This window comes from Myodes glareolus, chromosome 17 (genome assembly GCF_982192425.1).
Source record: "Myodes glareolus chromosome 17, mMyoGla1.1, whole genome shotgun sequence".
NCBI classification, from domain to species: Eukaryota; Metazoa; Chordata; class Mammalia; order Rodentia; family Cricetidae; genus Myodes; species Myodes glareolus.
Window position 1 is genome coordinate 16,366,949 of NC_142042.1, and position 16,974 is coordinate 16,383,922.

General features: G+C 38.4%; 1 protein-coding gene across 3 annotated transcripts in view; it reads right to left on the minus strand.

Annotated features, from left to right (window-relative positions):
- Nucleotides 1–3,443: 3,443 nt before the first annotated feature.
- LOC146891176 (guanylate-binding protein 1-like) overlaps nucleotides 3,444–16,974 on the minus strand; it is a 54,881-nt gene continuing 41,350 nt past the window's right edge. For 2 of the 3 annotated variants that reach the window (XM_087897517.1, XM_087897519.1), the window contains 9 exons: nucleotides 16,587–16,714; nucleotides 14,874–14,983; nucleotides 12,571–12,767; nucleotides 11,999–12,241; nucleotides 9,909–10,189; nucleotides 8,776–8,988; nucleotides 5,869–5,971; nucleotides 4,928–5,121; nucleotides 3,444–3,859 (listed from right to left, as the gene is read on the minus strand). In XM_087897517.1, the coding sequence (XP_087753643.1) occupies nucleotides 3,755–3,859; nucleotides 4,928–5,121; nucleotides 5,869–5,971; nucleotides 8,776–8,988; nucleotides 9,909–10,189; nucleotides 11,999–12,241; nucleotides 12,571–12,767; nucleotides 14,874–14,983; nucleotides 16,587–16,714 (1,574 nt within the window). In that variant the 3' untranslated portion in view covers nucleotides 3,444–3,754. The remainder of the gene's footprint in view (nucleotides 3,860–4,927; nucleotides 5,122–5,868; nucleotides 5,972–8,775; nucleotides 8,989–9,908; nucleotides 10,190–11,998; nucleotides 12,242–12,570; nucleotides 12,768–14,873; nucleotides 14,984–16,586; nucleotides 16,715–16,974) is intronic. The other variant, XM_087897518.1, reaches the window with a different exon arrangement.

The window sequence follows — 16,974 nt, forward strand, 5'->3', positions numbered from 1 at the left end:
CTCTAATAGAAAGATGAAGACAAATGGGTTGTGTGGGAGGCAGAAGGACAGGAAGCAGAACGGGAAGAAGAGGGAGGAGAATTGAAGGACAGGAGGAGAAAGGGAAGCAGGTAACCAGAGGGAGGATAGCAGGGAGGAAGGAAGGAAGGAAGGAAGGAAGGAAGGAAGGAAGGAAGGAAGGAAGGAAGGAAGTAAAGAAGGAAGGAGAGAAAGAGAGGATGAGAGAGGAGGAACCCTGAAGAGATATATCCAGATGGAAGAGTTTTCAGTCAGGTTTAATCAGAAAAGGTACTGAATTGCTGATGCATAAACTAAGTAACGTATTAGGAAGAATGCTGCCTGTGGGCTTTTTTAAAAACAAAAGGATCAAACAGAATCATGGAAAAAGTGAAGAGAAAACTTAGTAGGGGAAAACAGCATCCTTTATAAACTAGGAAATAAAGGTGTCAAGCTGCTCCACGTAATTTTTAGTGGATTAAATAGCACACAACTGTGTAGTGCATAGATCAGAAAAATTTAGAATGTATCTTGTGTTTCAGATATTGGAGGAAATGTGTGGAATGCTAGGAATAGCGCCAGTGTTCATCAACAACAAAAGAATAAAGGATGCAGTATCCCCAGACAACCACATGCTATAAAATGATTGAAATGAATTATGGATATATGGGGTGGAACCTGAGAATGCTAGGTGCTGCTCACAATCTGGAGTCGCTGATCTCTTTGTTCCTGTCTGGTGTTTGTGGTTGGAAATATCTGGTGTCTCATAAACCTGTTAAAGTGAATTGCAGATCGATGTTGTTTTGTGCCCATTTGTCTTCTGTCGTCTTGGGAGGAAATATAGTGCTACTGCTAGGAGCCAACCTGTCTCTTTTGTTATAAAAAGTTTTTTAATAATTAAATACTTAAATATCATATTCCCCAGATCTCTGAGCAGTTGAGGGCTGTTTACTGGGTATAGATAAGTTATAGCATCTGCCTGGAGAGCTGGGTTTGAGCTTGACTGTACTGGTTCTCAATTTAACAGGTAAGATTTACACTCATAAAAAGACAGAAAGAAGAAAAAACTGCTTGCAATAGAAGGTTAATGGCAGAACTGACAATAGTAGAGAATAGCTTAATGTATTTTAAATCAGGGTTGGATTACATATATAGTATTCTTTGTAAGAGACTTAAAAGTACACACCAATTTAAAACATGAAACTTACTGCTTTGCTAGTCTTGAATGAGATATAATGGGCAGACAATTACAACATTTAACATTAAGCATAGGTGCATTGAAGTTACATGTATATACACACACACTCACACAACACACATGCAATGAACAGGAATTAGGCAAAGTGTATGCTCTTGGTGGGCACTACCAAAGACATGGCACTATACAAAACACACATGTAATAGAGTCAGCACCAAAAAACCAGGCAGGGAATATCTCAGGAAAGACGGTGCAACTTCGACACCTGACCTGGGTCTCAGTTAAGATGACAATGAAGTCAAGTGACCTCAGTTAAGATGGTGGTAAGGTCACCTGACCTCAGTCAAAATATTAGTGGTCACATGTTGTATGGAAAAGTCATGATTTTTGAGCTGCGGGGGTTTTAAGATAGACCTAGATGCATGATCTACCCTGTTGCCGAGTCGCCAGGCAGGAAGCCAAGGTTGAAATTGAAAACAGCTGCCTCATAGAGTCGACCAATCTTATTGGCTGTGGTAACAGTGGCAGGGACAGTTTGAGGAAAAGAAGAGCTGGAAAGACACCAGTGGAGCATTTACAGTCAGGCAACTGATAGTTTGAGGTTTTATACCATAGATAAATGTGAAAACACCACAGGGCCTATAAAAGACTGTCCTCTCACTATAGGCGGGGTGTGAAACAGTGGTTCCACCTCAAAGTCTATAGGAAGGTGTCTCTTCTATACAGGCTGGGTGGTAAAACCTGAGTAGCTCCAGTCCAGGCATCTTGGAAGCCAGAGGCTATAGGATGCTCCTAGTGGTCTTTTGCAGCAGGAACCACTTACGAGTTCTCCAAAAGAAGAAAAAAAGAAAAAGAAAGGAAAAAGAAAAATTTAGAGGACCCTGGGCCCCAAATGTCCCGCAGAGCATGTGCAGTGCTAGCACAGAAGGACCAATACTGGGTTGTCCAGTTATGCTTTTAGCTATGGAAAGCATCCAGAGATGAATGTCAGAGAATGATTCAACCTTAACAGTGAAGATTGTGGTTCAGGGGTGAAAGGGGAAAACTCACCACCAAATTACTGGCATGCATAGAGGTCAGATTTTAGGTAGTCAGAATACAGAGCTGTTGTAAAGAAACCTAAACCTAGTTCCCAAACCCAAGGTTCCACACATCCTTAGCTGGTCCACCTGCAGGCAGGAGGGAGCATGGAGAGCCTGGTTGGGTCACAAGCACCAATGTTGTCGTAAAAGTAAAATGATGCCATTCCCCTAGTGGCTGCAGTGGGTAGCAGGCCAAGAGGAGCAGCGAGCCACATGGCGGGTAAGAAACCAAAACAGTTGGCATGCCATGCAGAGTAAGGTTGGATATTTATTTAGTGGGTTATGGAAGGGAATGGGAAAGGGAGATGGGAAGAAGGAGAAAGAACAAAGACAGGCAGAGAGAGAGAGAGCGAGAAAGAGAGGGAGAGAAAAGAGAACCAGAGAGAGAGAGGAGATGGGAAAGACAGAAGGAAGGTGAAGGGAACAAGGCAGAAGCAGCCTCTTCAGGGGAGAGAAAGAAAGGGAGGAACTCAGGCAGGAAGCAGAAGGAAAATCTGCTTGCCTCAGCAGATGAGGGTGGGTGGGGCTTGTCTTTTAAAGGAACAGGACAGACCATTACAGTAGTGAGACACAGATAAAAAAGGAGATAAGATGACAGTTGGGGCTGTCGTCATGTTCCTTGGAAGAATATAAAGGAATATATTTGAGTACCCCATTCTTTGACAGTAGAAGTCATTCAAATCTGTAAGAAGAAGAATGACTTTTAAAATATTAAAAAGAGGGAGATTAGAAAGGTAATACAGTTAACTGGAACATGATGCAAGCCAAGAAAGCTTCTGCTCTTTGAGGTGAAGCTTTTACCTGCACATGCATTCGCATGAAGAGAAATTTTCTCTGCCATCGTTCAGTGGTCCTTCTCTGCTCTCCAACATCCATTCAGCCTTCCTACATTGAGAACTGCCCAGAGTCTACACATGGAACAAATATCAGGGTTCACAGTTCCTTTGTTTGTAAACAGCATGAAGTCCAAAACACAGAACAGTTGTGAAACTCCACTGAGTCCTATGAGTATGTTCACATTTTTCTCACATTTACAACATGCCACTCTCAGTTTAGGACAAAGGTAAATCCTCGAATTACTTAAGAACATGCAGCAAAAAATATCCAGAAAGAAGTGTGTATGATACAAAAAGGTGTACCCAAAGAGATGTCATACCAATGTAGTATTTAAATAAATTGAATGATACAATTTAATATCTCTGCATATTCCATGTTTATAATTTCAAATATAAGATACAATTAAAGATCACATTGCAATTTAGTTCTAAAATAAACATGAACTGATTCACTTAATAAGCAAAACACTATTTTTATACTTAAAATTTAATTTGCTAATATAATTTCTACCCTCCACCAAATAAAGCACCATGCTTTCAAATATAGTTCAATGTCAAGTTGATTCACAGTCTAAAGTTGACCCCGGAGAGAATTTCTTGATAAGTCAGAACTGGGTACAGAGGTTTAGTTGGTTTGAAGTTTAGAGTATGGTGCATGATGACGAACTGCTCTTGATTTTCTCCATCTCTTCTTGAAGTTTCCTGCTCTCTTTCTCAAATCCTTCCTTGAGAAGTCGTTCCTGTTCCTAAAATGGAGATGGAAAGTGAACTCAGACAATTCCCATGTTCCTCATGTGATCATAAGCTCTCCTTTGGAAGTTATACTAAATCCTGGGGGAATTTTGAAATTGTTCCCACAATTATTTTCTTTCTGAACTTCTATATTTTCTCCCCCCATCTCCTCATATGGCAATAAAATTCCTGTGCTTTTAAAGCCTTACAAATGTTGTCTACCAGTTTCTAAAACAACTGCAGCCCACAAGTCTGATTCTAATTCTCGGATCCTTTGGATCATGGAAAACACAATTTTCTATAAAATCAACACTAGCTTCCCTTTTTCTGAGGCAAGCATTCAATTAAGGAATTTAGTATATCTTTAAAATGTTTAGTGTCCAATACAGGAGACAGTAACATATTGAAGCAACTTGGATTTTTTCAGTGCTCATACAGTTTTTTATTAACAACCATGAGGCCTAGGTAAAGATGTGAAGGGATGCTCAGAAAATACAATGTTCCTGGCAATGTGATAATTTAGCCATTTTCTTGATGGTTTGCAACTGTGTCTATTCTTTCTAATGATTCCAGAGATAAGGTCATGTGAAGTGCGGCAGAAACAAAATTTTTACGGGTGGCATTTGGAAGAAAAGATAGGAGATGAATATCATATCATAAAGTTTTATGCAAAAATTATTGTACATGTAGCATTTACAACTTCTCTCTCTAGCAATGAGAAAAACTAATCCTTGATGGGTTAATTGAAGATTTGGTCACAGAAAACGTATAAAACACATAAAGAATCTGCAATTAAAAACTGCTGTTTAACAGAGATACCCGGATAAAGGGTTTCACCCAGCAGAGCCAGAGGTGGCCAGAGAAAAAGCAGCAAGGGCTGAGACTTTAGTAGAGAATGTAAGCAATTCCCTCCACTTTGGAGGATCTTGTGTTATTACCATTGTATTTTGGGGTAGGGGTGGCACAGAGTCTTCATTCACAATCCTGTCAAGCCTTGTTCTTGTGAACTTAATACCTCAGGTGCCTGATACACATTGTATAGGACTGTAGAACCTGAAAATAAAGACGGTGCAGCCAGGTACCTGAAGTTTAAGGAATAAAATCTTTTGTTGCTCAGCCATGAACTGTCTCTGCTCCTGCTGCGTCTTTTCAGTCAGCTGCCTTACATGCTCGCGGTAACTCTTTTCCTTCTCTTCCATCATCTGTGCCTGCATTGTTTGCATTTCTTTCAGTTCTCTGTTTGCAGCCACAGCAGCTTCAGCCTTTATACGTTCCACTGAGAAAAGAAAAATCAAAGAACACGAGAAGTGACATTTATTACTACTTTTGTCTATATTCACTTTAGGAAAACAATCCTATCATTGACAGAATCAATGGAATCTTTGCCTGTACAAGCAGTTGACAAGGTTGAAATGGCCAAAGTTACCATCTTAAAAACAGCCACCATGAAGCTAAGAGAGACATTTGTCCTCTTTCACTGTAATGACAACCTCATATGTGAACAGTCCATGAATAAGAAGATGGAAATGTAAGTTCCAAATATAGGAAAATAGAAGTAAAGGAATACAAAGTTATAAGCCTAGGAGAATGAGAGCAGACTGTCAGCAGTTTTCTCAGTAACTTAATGATTAACTATGGACAGTGCATTACCTTGCTTTACAACTTGCAGTTCTTTCTACAAGTCTGAAACAGCCCTCCAAACTGAGGGGACCTCTGCAAACTGAAGGTCAGCTTTTACATAACCCCCTGGTCACTCATGACCAACAATTGACTAGACCTGAGTTAATTTTTCAATGATGGTATGTATGTGACTTTTGGTTTTGCATTGTCTCATACCCTTCACTGCTATGCAAAACTGGTAGTGTCAGGGAAGGGCAGAGCTTCAGTCAACACCATGGAAAAATGCCAGAAAGAAACAATGGACTAAGTAAAACACTAGTTTAATGGAAACCCCTGTTAATGGAATGTATAAAAAAAGGAAAAAGAAAAAAATTCCAACATCTGGAGTCTTCTCAGCTCTCACCTTCAATCTCCTTTTCCTTTTCTGTGAGTGACTGATCCATCTTTAGAAGTGTTGCAGCAACACCCTCCTTGGACTCAAAGTATGCTTTCAGCATCTTTTCAGCCTAAATGCCAAAAGAAATTACAAGGAGGAAATAAGAATGTGAGTTGAAGACAAACCATGTCATGCATCTCTTATTTCAATTTAATGCTTCCAGCTATAAACACATACTTTGAGATTCAAACAGTATTTTAAGTTTAAAATTTTAAAATCTACCTGAGGTCCCAGCTGGCTGGATATTTTTAGTTGTTCAAACTTTACTAACAGGTGACTCATTCATCTAGTTGCATCTTTGATGTCTTATTTCCCTCCAAGTATTTATTCCATAAACTACCATCAGCTAATAATGTTGATTTGGGCTTCAAATTGTATTCTTTTTTAAATTGAGAAATTTTTGTTACGTAATATATTCTGGTTACATGTGCTCTTCCCCCAAGTCCTCCCAGACCCTGCCCATCTCATACCTCCCCAACTCTGTGACTTTACTTTCTGTCCCTTTTCATAACAAACAAGTAAACAAAACCAATCCCCAAAAAAATGAAATAAGAAAAAAAACAAAGAAATTGACACACACATACACAAGAGAAATCTCACTAAAACACAAAACTAGAGACCATAATACAAGTAAAGGTCTAATAAGATTTTGAAAAAAAATACTATAACAAAAACGATGTGATACAGAAAGTTTACAATAATACCATTGAATTTGTTTTGTGTTAGCTGTGTAATTCCCGGCATAAGGCCTACCTTGAAGTGTTAACGAGGAATTTTTATTGGCCATCTGCTCTTTCCAGATCTGCTGGCCTGAGACCTTCCTTCCTGCCAGAATGACTGTAGCAGACCATTCTCAGAGCATCCAGAATATTTCATAATAGTTCAAGGAGGGCCATTGTGGTGGTTTGAAAGAAAATGGCCCCCATTGGCTCATTTACTTGAAGGCTTAGTCACAGAGTTAAAATGTTTAGGAAGGATGAGGAGGAAATAACTTTGTTGGAGTAGGTGTGAACTTGTTAGAGGGAGTATGTCAACGAGCTGGCCTTGATGTATGAAAGCACATTCCAGGCCCAGTGTGTTTCTCTCAGGCTGTTCCCTACAGCTCAGGATGTAAAGCTCTCAGCTGCATTTCCAGCACCATGCCTCCCTGTGTGCCATCATACTCCTCATCATGATGATAATGAACTAACCCTCTGAAGCTGTAAGGAAGCCACTAATTAAGTGCTTCCTTTTAATAAATCTTCCCTTGTCCATGGTGTCTCTTCACATCAATAGAACAGTAAGTAAGACAGTGATGCTTAAGCCACTCCTGACTTTCTAACTTATCCAAGCAAATATCAGGTCTTTTTGAGTGTCCTCCAGGAACATCCACTGCCTTGTCCAAACTCTGGCCTCCCACATCATAGCATGATAATGTTTTTTTTTTGCCACCAACTAAACAGAACCTTTATAAAGAAACAATTTATTCTTATGGAATGTTTCTGGTTTCTGATATTTCCATTTCCTATATAGTTACTTGTCTCTCTGTCTTATTTTCTGCTGAACCTTCGTGTTGCCTTATATCAAGGCTGAAATAATACTGTTTTGTATATATTATTCTTTGTACAGCAGGAGGAGGACTAACTTCTAGTAAAAATCACATAACCATATAAACACTAGTAAAGGCTTCAGAGCATGAATATGGCCTGGAAAAGGAGACCATATACTAAGGTTCTTGAGCACAACAAAGGAAAATGTCTCGAACCCAGAACATGATCAAGTCATTAGAGTGGCTGGGTCTTTCTATCTCGCTTCTTGTATACGAAAGGGAAGAAATGTTTAACACCTTTAAAGCTTTTAATATTTGAAAATAATGTGTAAGTAAGTTTAATCTTACCCACTATTGCCTAAGTAGAGCAGTTTAGAGTCATTAAAGGCAAACTATGAAAGATGGAATTTCATTCAGACTTTAGTTGACTCATTGACTATATGATCTTGTGTGAGGTCTTAAATTCACCCTACCATAGCTCCTTTTCTCTTTAAGAGATAATAACAATAAAGACTTAGTAGAGTTGGTGCCATAAGTCAGTGGATTAACTTCTAGAATATAGTAGGACAATCTATGTGTCAACTGCCATTACTACCATTATTGCTAGCCTGTGAGCTAGCATCACTTGGTGGTTGTGAGAGAGAACTCTTTAACTGTTTTTGATTTGCATTGTTTATTCCATAGATTACAGTAAATCTAGCACCCTGAGAAGTACTCGAATCATGAGAATAATAAATCACTGTGACATGATTAAATAAGTGGTGATGGAGGACCTTCTGTCTGTGTGTTGCTTTTCTTGGTTAATGAATAAAGAAACTGCCTTGGCCTGTTGGTAGGGCAGGAATTAGGTAGGTGGGGAAGATGGAAATGAATGCTGGGAAAAAGAAGGGCAGAGTCAGAAGCCATCATAGACCCACCACCAGAGTAAGACACACTGAATCTTTGCCAATAAGCCACTGCCATGTGGTGATATACAGATTAATGAAATGGGTTAAATTAATGTAAGAGTTACCCAATAAGAAACTAGAGCTAATGGGCCAATCAGTGATTTAATGAATATAAATTCTGTGTGGTTATATTGGGGTTAAGTTATCCAGGAGACCAGGATGAAAGAGATCTCCTTCTACAGATAAGTAAATAGGGAATGAATAAATTCCACAAACAAAATTGAGAGGTCCAGTTGTACTCTCGAGGAAGATGTTTTCTGCATCATGATTGGCTCTCTGTGGATAGATGTAAGACAAGGGCACTCTCCACTAACACCACTGCACCTTCCTTACTCTCACTAGCATTTGAGCGAGATTCCACACCAGCTTCCCAAAATAGTTCCAGGTAACTCATTTTACCTGAAGTCCCTTTCCAGGTGCCTGGTTATATTTTTTTTCCAACTCTTGTTTCCTTTGTAGAAATAAAAAGTAACCTCCTGGTTTAGAAAATGTTCCCTGTTTCACTTCTTCTTCCAGAGGACCAAAGATATCCTGCAGCAAATCTGAGCAATGAGCTGATGACACATCTATGTTCTTCTTAACAACTGCATCTTGCCTGGCATCCAGCAGGTCCTGGACAAGGAAAAAAATCACACAGATGGTTGAGAGGAGGACGATAATACAATAGGCAACTGGAAAATGTCTAAATGGAGTCATGCTCTTTGCCTCACTGTAAGACATCATGGCATCCCTGCAGAAACTAATTCATCAGTTTGAGATTTCCTGAAGGCATCTCCTTATACCCCTCCTGCTTTCCACCTTCCTGATCTAAGATGTAACTATCAAAGCAAAGACATCACTTCATAGTAAACCTTTGACTTTTCAAATCTCTAATGATAGGGTTAGTTCAGATCAGGTTACTGTGGGAATTTCTGAATCTACCACTCTGGTATTTTGGGTTCTTAAGTTTCATGGACCGATGATCTCTTGTCTCTGAGAAAGGATGAGCAACTTCAGTTTCAGATGTCTCCAGTCCAATTATGAGGTAAAGCAGAGAAAAAATATTTTTTGATATTGTAACATTTTGTTTTGTTTTAGTCTCTGAAATGATAATAAAATGTGAAGATGATAATGATGGGCATCTCAAAATTTAAGAAGCATAATGGAATAGAATATCTACATATATAACTTCCTGAAAGTAATTTAGAATTGAAGATGCCTATTTCCTCTGACACTGACTATCTAGCTTCATTAGATCCCTTGAACTCAACTATCATACCTAACTATCAGTAAGTTTGGGCTTGCTAATGAGGAAGGGATCATCATCAACTAACCATTCATGTATTTTTATAATAAACAGATTGAAATACTGTGGAAAATGTGGTTAACTCTATTGCTATCTTTTATATCAAAGTCTTGCAGAATCTAATCTTTCAACAACCATTGCAAATCTATGTACATCATGGGATGTCACTGCATTAGAAACTAAAGACAATGCTGATCCCAGAAAAGGCCTTGTGTTTCTTTCTTAAGATTTTGGGTATCACAAATACCTTTAATTCTTTCTGAAACATTTGGTTTACATCCTTGAAAGAATTCTTCATGAAGACCTCAAGGGCCTCTCTCTCAATAGGCCTGAGAAAATCCAGCAGCTCCTGGAGGGTTTCCGTGGGCAGCTGGACCTTTTGTTTTATCTGTTCTTCATAGTGCTCAATGGCCTTTTGCACTGCAGCTGAGTTCTCTATCTGGGCCAAAGCCAGAACAGCATTCTCCATGCAGGGTAGTTCTCCACTGCGGATGGCATTGACATAGGTCACTACCAGGCTCTGTAGACCTACATAAAGGAGTTTAAAATGACTGTTAATTGCTGGATAGAGTACATAGATTTTAGAATTTTTCTGAGAAATAACATCAAGGGAATGATGTATTAACCTCTAGATAAGGAGGATATTGAAGACTGTTCTTACTGCTTCTATATTTCTCCCAGGTATAGACTTTGTATTGAAATAATCATGTCTAGTCAAGGATGGCCTGAGACACTCTGACTACTCATTATATCTCTCTTCATTTTCTATTCCTTTCCCATTATCTTTCCTTTCTCTCTTATTAAATGGCCAAAAAGAAAACTTTCTCCTTTACCTCTTCTTTTCTTGCTGTTACATGTTTTTTAATTTCTCTTTCTTTTTCTTTCTTTCTTTCTTCCTTTCTCTCTCTAATTTTAGTGGTACATGTTACTAGTATTTTTTATACTATGTAAATGGGTATATCCACTTTTTTCACAAAAGCTATAGACAACCAAGACGTCTATGCTTCCCACACACTTTTGTTGTTTATGTGCATGAAGGCACCACATCCTGAGAACCAGTTCTTAGACAATCTAGAGCAGTTTTAGCCCTTCCAGTTCTAGAGTTCTTTATGAGTGCATCCTGTATGTTTTTTTCCTGTTTCTATAGTTGAAATGAATCACAGATTTTTCTTCTTTTTTGTAAATCTCCATTTACATGTTGGATATGTGTGTGATCATTTTTTTTGTTGCTTATTGTAAGACTGAAGTTTCTCAGATTTCTCTTAACCGTTATATGTAGCAAATAATGGTCATGCATTTCTGATTCTGATCCTCCTGCCTCTACCCTTGCAAAACTAAGACTACAAGTTATCACAGCCATTCTAGTTCATGTGGTACTGGAATCAAACCAAGAATGTTGTGAACGTAAGTATTATATCATTCTACTATCTGACCTACATTCATAATCAGGACTCTGCATGACTGCATGCTGTTCCTTATTATAAACATCAGGGAAATGTCCACACTAAGTTACTTAAAAACAAACAACTTCACCCACTCCAAAACAAATTTTCTTTTGGATATTACTATGTCAAGAAAGAATAGAACGTGAAAGAAATGGTCAGCTTCAATCTCAGCTGATATATTTATAGGTCCTTTTTAGTTCCACCACACTGTCATATTTCATCAAAATGAAAAACTTTTGCATTTTATATCAAAATAATTTAGCTGAGTCTCACCTTAAAAATTTCTACTTCCATAGTTTGAGCCTAACCAAATGACCATTTAATTCTACTGCATTAAGCAGAGAGTTCAACTTCTCAGGCTCTCCCTTTTAGAACTGAAAATATAGCAAGCAAAACACTGCAGAGTTATATGTAATAATTAATGGCCTTCCAAAAAAACTTGGAGCGAACTGTAGATTCCTTTAGTCACATTTCTGTTTTATCATGACCACACCACTCCATTGGGGCTATGGTCCCATACTTCTCCAATGAGAGACACTCTCATGCATTCTCTTCTTTCAGTCACATAACTCTTAATTTCCTAAAGCTGAAAAGTTGTCTCTGACCTTAGGCCTTCCTCTATGTATTAGCTCCATATGTTGCTTTTTTGTAACTTTCAGGGAACATGTCCCTAACCATGAGCAAAAGAAAATTGTTTCTAGGGCTTCCTTAGATTCCAGTGACCCCTCCAATGCTATTATAGGTATGTGACTGTGTATGTGAACAATAGATTTACTTCCCAAAAGAATCACAGCATGTGATACATACACTGCATTTTTAATGACAACATCCCTCAGTATTTTACAATGAGCAAAAGAAAAATCCCACGTAAGAAGTAGAGAGAATGACTTACGAGGACCATCAACTTTGAGGCCACCAGACAGAGTCTTGACCTTGGCAGAGCTAAAGATGTATGAGGTGAATTCTCCAACTTGTTCTACAAATTCTTTACTCAGATCACCCTCTGTAATTTTCTCTAGTTTGGAAAGATACGTCTTATCAGCAGGCCTGTCGAACACGAAGCACTTCTTCTCTGGAAAGAACTTCCTGATGCATTTCCGAGACTCATTCAGGTTTTTAGGGGTCTTATCTGTTTCTTAAGGAAGGATAAATTAGGTAAAGTAAATATCAAATAAATTACTGAAAATTCATGATCATTTCAATATTTTAACTTTCCCAATTCAAGGGCGAATGTGGTATTGTGGAATGAGGAAATCAAAAATTAAAGAAATGGGAAAGAAAAGCCCCTTTCTCTAATAAGTAGTGGATGGCACAGTTCAAATTCAGGCATCTGTTTTTTCATTTACCATAATGGCAGTGAGGACGGCACAATTACAGGATCAAGAACTTTACTTATCAAGAATGCAGAAGTGATCCTATGTTATTGTTATCATTATATCTATAGCTTCCATTGAGGCCATTTACCTTTTATCAGAGCCAATGAATTCTCCAGGTACTCATCCGGAGTGACAGGCTTTCCATTAATTTCCAACTCCAGTGAGAAATCCCTCAGAGTCCACACAAAGACTGGAAAGAAGCCCACAAAGTTAGCTGAGTCATCTATGCCACACTCATCAGGTGATGACTTTGATTTGATTCGATTAGCCAGCTCTGTCACATAGCTGGGATGTTAAGTTAAGAAAACTACAGGGAAAATGCCATTTTTATGAAGTAGATTCCACCACTAAACATCAAATTAACTTATATTTACTTGATAGCTTATTCATTTTTAATAGTCACTCAGTCACAAACATCTATTTAATGTCTTCTATGGAACAAGCACTATTCTGGAGACAAAATTTTAAAATAAGTGACAGAATACCAATACACAGAGTTTACATCTACCTGACAGAGACTAACAATAAATAAGTGAATGAAAATACAAAAGAAATCATCAGATACTTGTAAGAATAATGATGCAGAAAAAACGAACTAGTCAAAGAAGTAAATGAATGCATCTGTGTGGGGTTTGTGCATATGGAGGTCTTCAAAGGGCTACTGTGCTCTCTAAGGTTTTCAGGAATCCAAATGAATCAACAGATACAACCATGGGGAGTATAGTTGAAGAATATTACAACCAGAGGTAGCATCACTTCCAAACCCTTAACCTGGAAACATGATTCTATAGTGAGTATAAATCATGATTGTCCTTGTGGTAGAACAGGAGGCCCAAAAAACATACATTTGGGACATTCAAGTTAGACAGGCCCAAGTCTTCAGTTGTATTTTCACTAAATGAAAGGCACTGATAGACTTTTTGTAGAGAGGGTATGATACAGCATCATTTCTGAAGATCACGTTGACTGGAAATGTATCTGAGAATCAAAAGTGTAAGCAAAGAATAATTTAACAGTTGACATGTCCAAGACACGAGACAAGGAAAACTTGACTAGAGTGTTTTTGTAGAAGATAAGAGGAGAGTGAGTCAGTCTAGGGAAATAGATTTGCTATCGAAACCAAGAATGTTTATGGAAAATGACTTCTAGAGTACTAGAAAATAGTTGTTTCAAGTGAATACTATGTTTTGAATCTGCACAATTTTGCAAATGAAAAGAAATTTTAGTGTTATAAGAAACATGGAGTTAGGAGAAATTTTGTATATTTTGACTTTGAATTGTCTCTTAGATATCTACATAAAGGCAGCTAAATGCAAAAGATTGAATGTTGTCATGACTATAAACTTGATTGCCCCTGACACACAGATGACCCAGAAGGCCTTGAGGTTAAGCGACAGCACCTAGAGACACAAAGTCAAACAAGGGTAGCAGAGGCACAGCAACTGAGTTATACACTTAGAGGCCACAGAAAGAAGAGAATGTAAACAGAAAAAGTTTACGGATGTGGTAGGTAGAATACCAGAAAACTAAGAAACTCTAGATGTAAGAGTCAAGTCACTCAGAAACATGAAGTGCTCAGTTTATAATATCTGCTGTGAAAAACAAATAATGTGATTACCCACCGGGTAAAGGAGTTTATTGAGCTCAATATTTGATGTCAAGGTCATGGAGATGGAGCTGGCAGTGACAATGACATAGATGAGGTCAGGATGGAAACAGTTGAAGAAGGGGAATGAACAGTGTCTTCTGGTTCTAGTCTTTAGAAAGTTAGTAGAGCATTATAATTATTGCTAAATTATATGTTGTGTTGAGTGGATTGTTGGAAAAATAAAAGATTAGACATATAAGTGTTGTTCTCTGAAAGCCCATGCTTCAGAGATTCTGATCTTCTTTTTATTGCCATAAAAATGAGAAACTGCAGCATAGTCTAAATAGGAGAAAGAAGAATACCTGTCTCTTCTGTAGTTACGTGACATGCAAAGTGTGAGCTAAACAAACAAAAGAACCAACAAACAAACCATCAATACCTCAGAGCCCCTGAGAGATTGCAGGATAGATCTCCGACAGCATGTACCTGGTAGGTAAATGGTATTACTTAGAGGTGCTGGCAGAAATGCTGATTTGCAGGGACATAAGATTAAATTGATATTGAAGATTTGGACACACATGGAATCTTAATTCAGATACTGATTTTCTGAGCAGTGTGTGGCTGAGTTTAAGGCCATATGGTCCAGGAAAATTTGAACTTGTGATGGAGACAAAGATAAACCCAGATGGTAAGGAGAAAGGGTTATCCAAATCCCTTAATCCTTCCCTGTCTATCCACCTGATGAAATAATGAAGCTGTTCTTCCTAGCTTTAGGACTGTTCTATACCAAACACAAAGGATACTGCAGTTGGTCCATGGCTTGCTGGTTGATAATTCCTATACTGTTGTAGATGAAGGTGCTGCTGAGGAGGACCGCCAAGGCAAAGATCCAGCAATCATTCTGGTTGTCTCCCTACAGACCAGTGAATGAAGAAGAGTAGCTAAGGGACTGTTCATCAATTCAAGTAGCCAAAGATGAGCCCATGTCTGTCTCCCATTAACTTTGATATCAAAAGTAAGTCATTAATTTTACATAATAATTTATTCCTAAACAATGGTTTTATAAATGCTTAATTCATGTTCTATAATTTAAATAAGGTGATATGCACCCATGTATAAGAGAGTGTGAAGGAAATTCACACGTAAAACTCATAATGGTGAACAGTGATTAAACTCTAAACTGGACTGCTGGATTTCACTTACAGAACATATTATGGCAATGGACTGTCTTAGTCAGGTTTTCTATTCCAGTAAAGAGACACCATGACCACAGCAACTTTTAGAAAGTAAAGCCTTTATTGGGTTGCTTAGTTCAGTGGTTCAGTCTATTATTATCATGGTGGGACATGGCAGTGTGCATGCACACATGGTGCTGGAGAGTTTTACATCTTACACTGGCAGCAGGAAGTGGTCTCTGACACTGGACATGGCTTGAGCGTATATGAGACTTCAAAGAGTGCCTCCACAGTGACATGTTTCCTCAAATAAGGCCACACATAATCAAAAAACCATACCTCCTAACAGTGCCAGTCCCTCGTGGAGGGGGAGGAGTTTTCTTTCAAACCACCACAGGGACATTTTAACACTAGAGAAAGAAAGGTCCTTTAAGAGAGTTTGTGTCTCTCAGATTGTGAAGAGGAGCAATGTGATCCTCCATGAAATATAATGTTACTGCAAATTGTGGTGTGTGCAAGGCAATGACCTCCATAGGCTCATATATTTAAATATTTACTCATCATGGATGGAGTGGGAAATTTTGAAAGAATCGGAAGAATTAAGATATGAGGCCTAGTTGTGTTATTTGGGGTGGTATTTGAGGTTTCAAAAGCTCACAGCATGACTATTCTCTCTATCTCTCTCTCTGTGTCTCTCTCTGTGTATCTCTCTGTGTCAGTCTTTATGTCTCTGTCTCTCTCTGTGTCTCACTGTTTGTCTCTCTCTGTCTTTGTCTCTTTCTCTCTACCTGCTGCCTATAGATCAAGAAGTAGCTCTCACCTACCTCGCCTACTGCTACAGTACCATGCCTGCCATTACTGCTGCCTTGTTCCCTGCTGTGGTGATAATAGACTAAGCCTCAGAAACTGTAAGTAAGCCCATAGCTTACTCTGCTTGTGTAGGGTCACAGAAATAGTGTGCTACCTTAATCTTGTTTTTCTCTCACTGATTACACTGTATAGGTATTATACTTCTTAGCATTTCCACCGGGTCACACTTAAGAATCAGGTATGTTCAGAAAATTTATAGGCAAGTTTATATACATCATTAAGAGTTTCACCAAAACATTGTGGGATGGTGTAAAAGAAAAAAGGCAAAAAACAATTGCCGTTATTATTATGAAGACTGACTGGCTACTAATCTGTTGACTTTAGTGTCTACCCTTAGATCATATGTCAGGTGAGTTGAAGAATGATATTCAAATTAGATTCACTAGGACCGTAAATGAAAGGTTTGCGAGTGTAGAATACATGTTGAGCTACAGACACAACATGAGTAGAATTTGGAAGATTAAGTTGTACCTTCTCTACATCTCCCAGGCCCTCAGTATCAAGCAGAACTAAGGTATGTTCTTTTTTCTCAGGATGAGGCACACACCACATCCAGATCCCCTTGGTGTGAGACTGCACTGTGGAGCCCAGAGGGAAGCCTGTAGAGTGAGGATGGGATGGGGGGATAAACAGAACATACTTCATGAAATCTCATTGGAATAGTGGCCCTATTCGTCACATGATCAATCATAGAATTTTCTATATGATACATACACTCAGATCCCAATCTAGACCGATTCATCAAATATCTTCTCCTATTCCTAATCACCACATATTTACCACTTACAAGAGCCCAACCAGGTACAAGTATTGTTTTTAAATACAAGCCTAAAAAAGGACATGAGAGAATATTCAATAC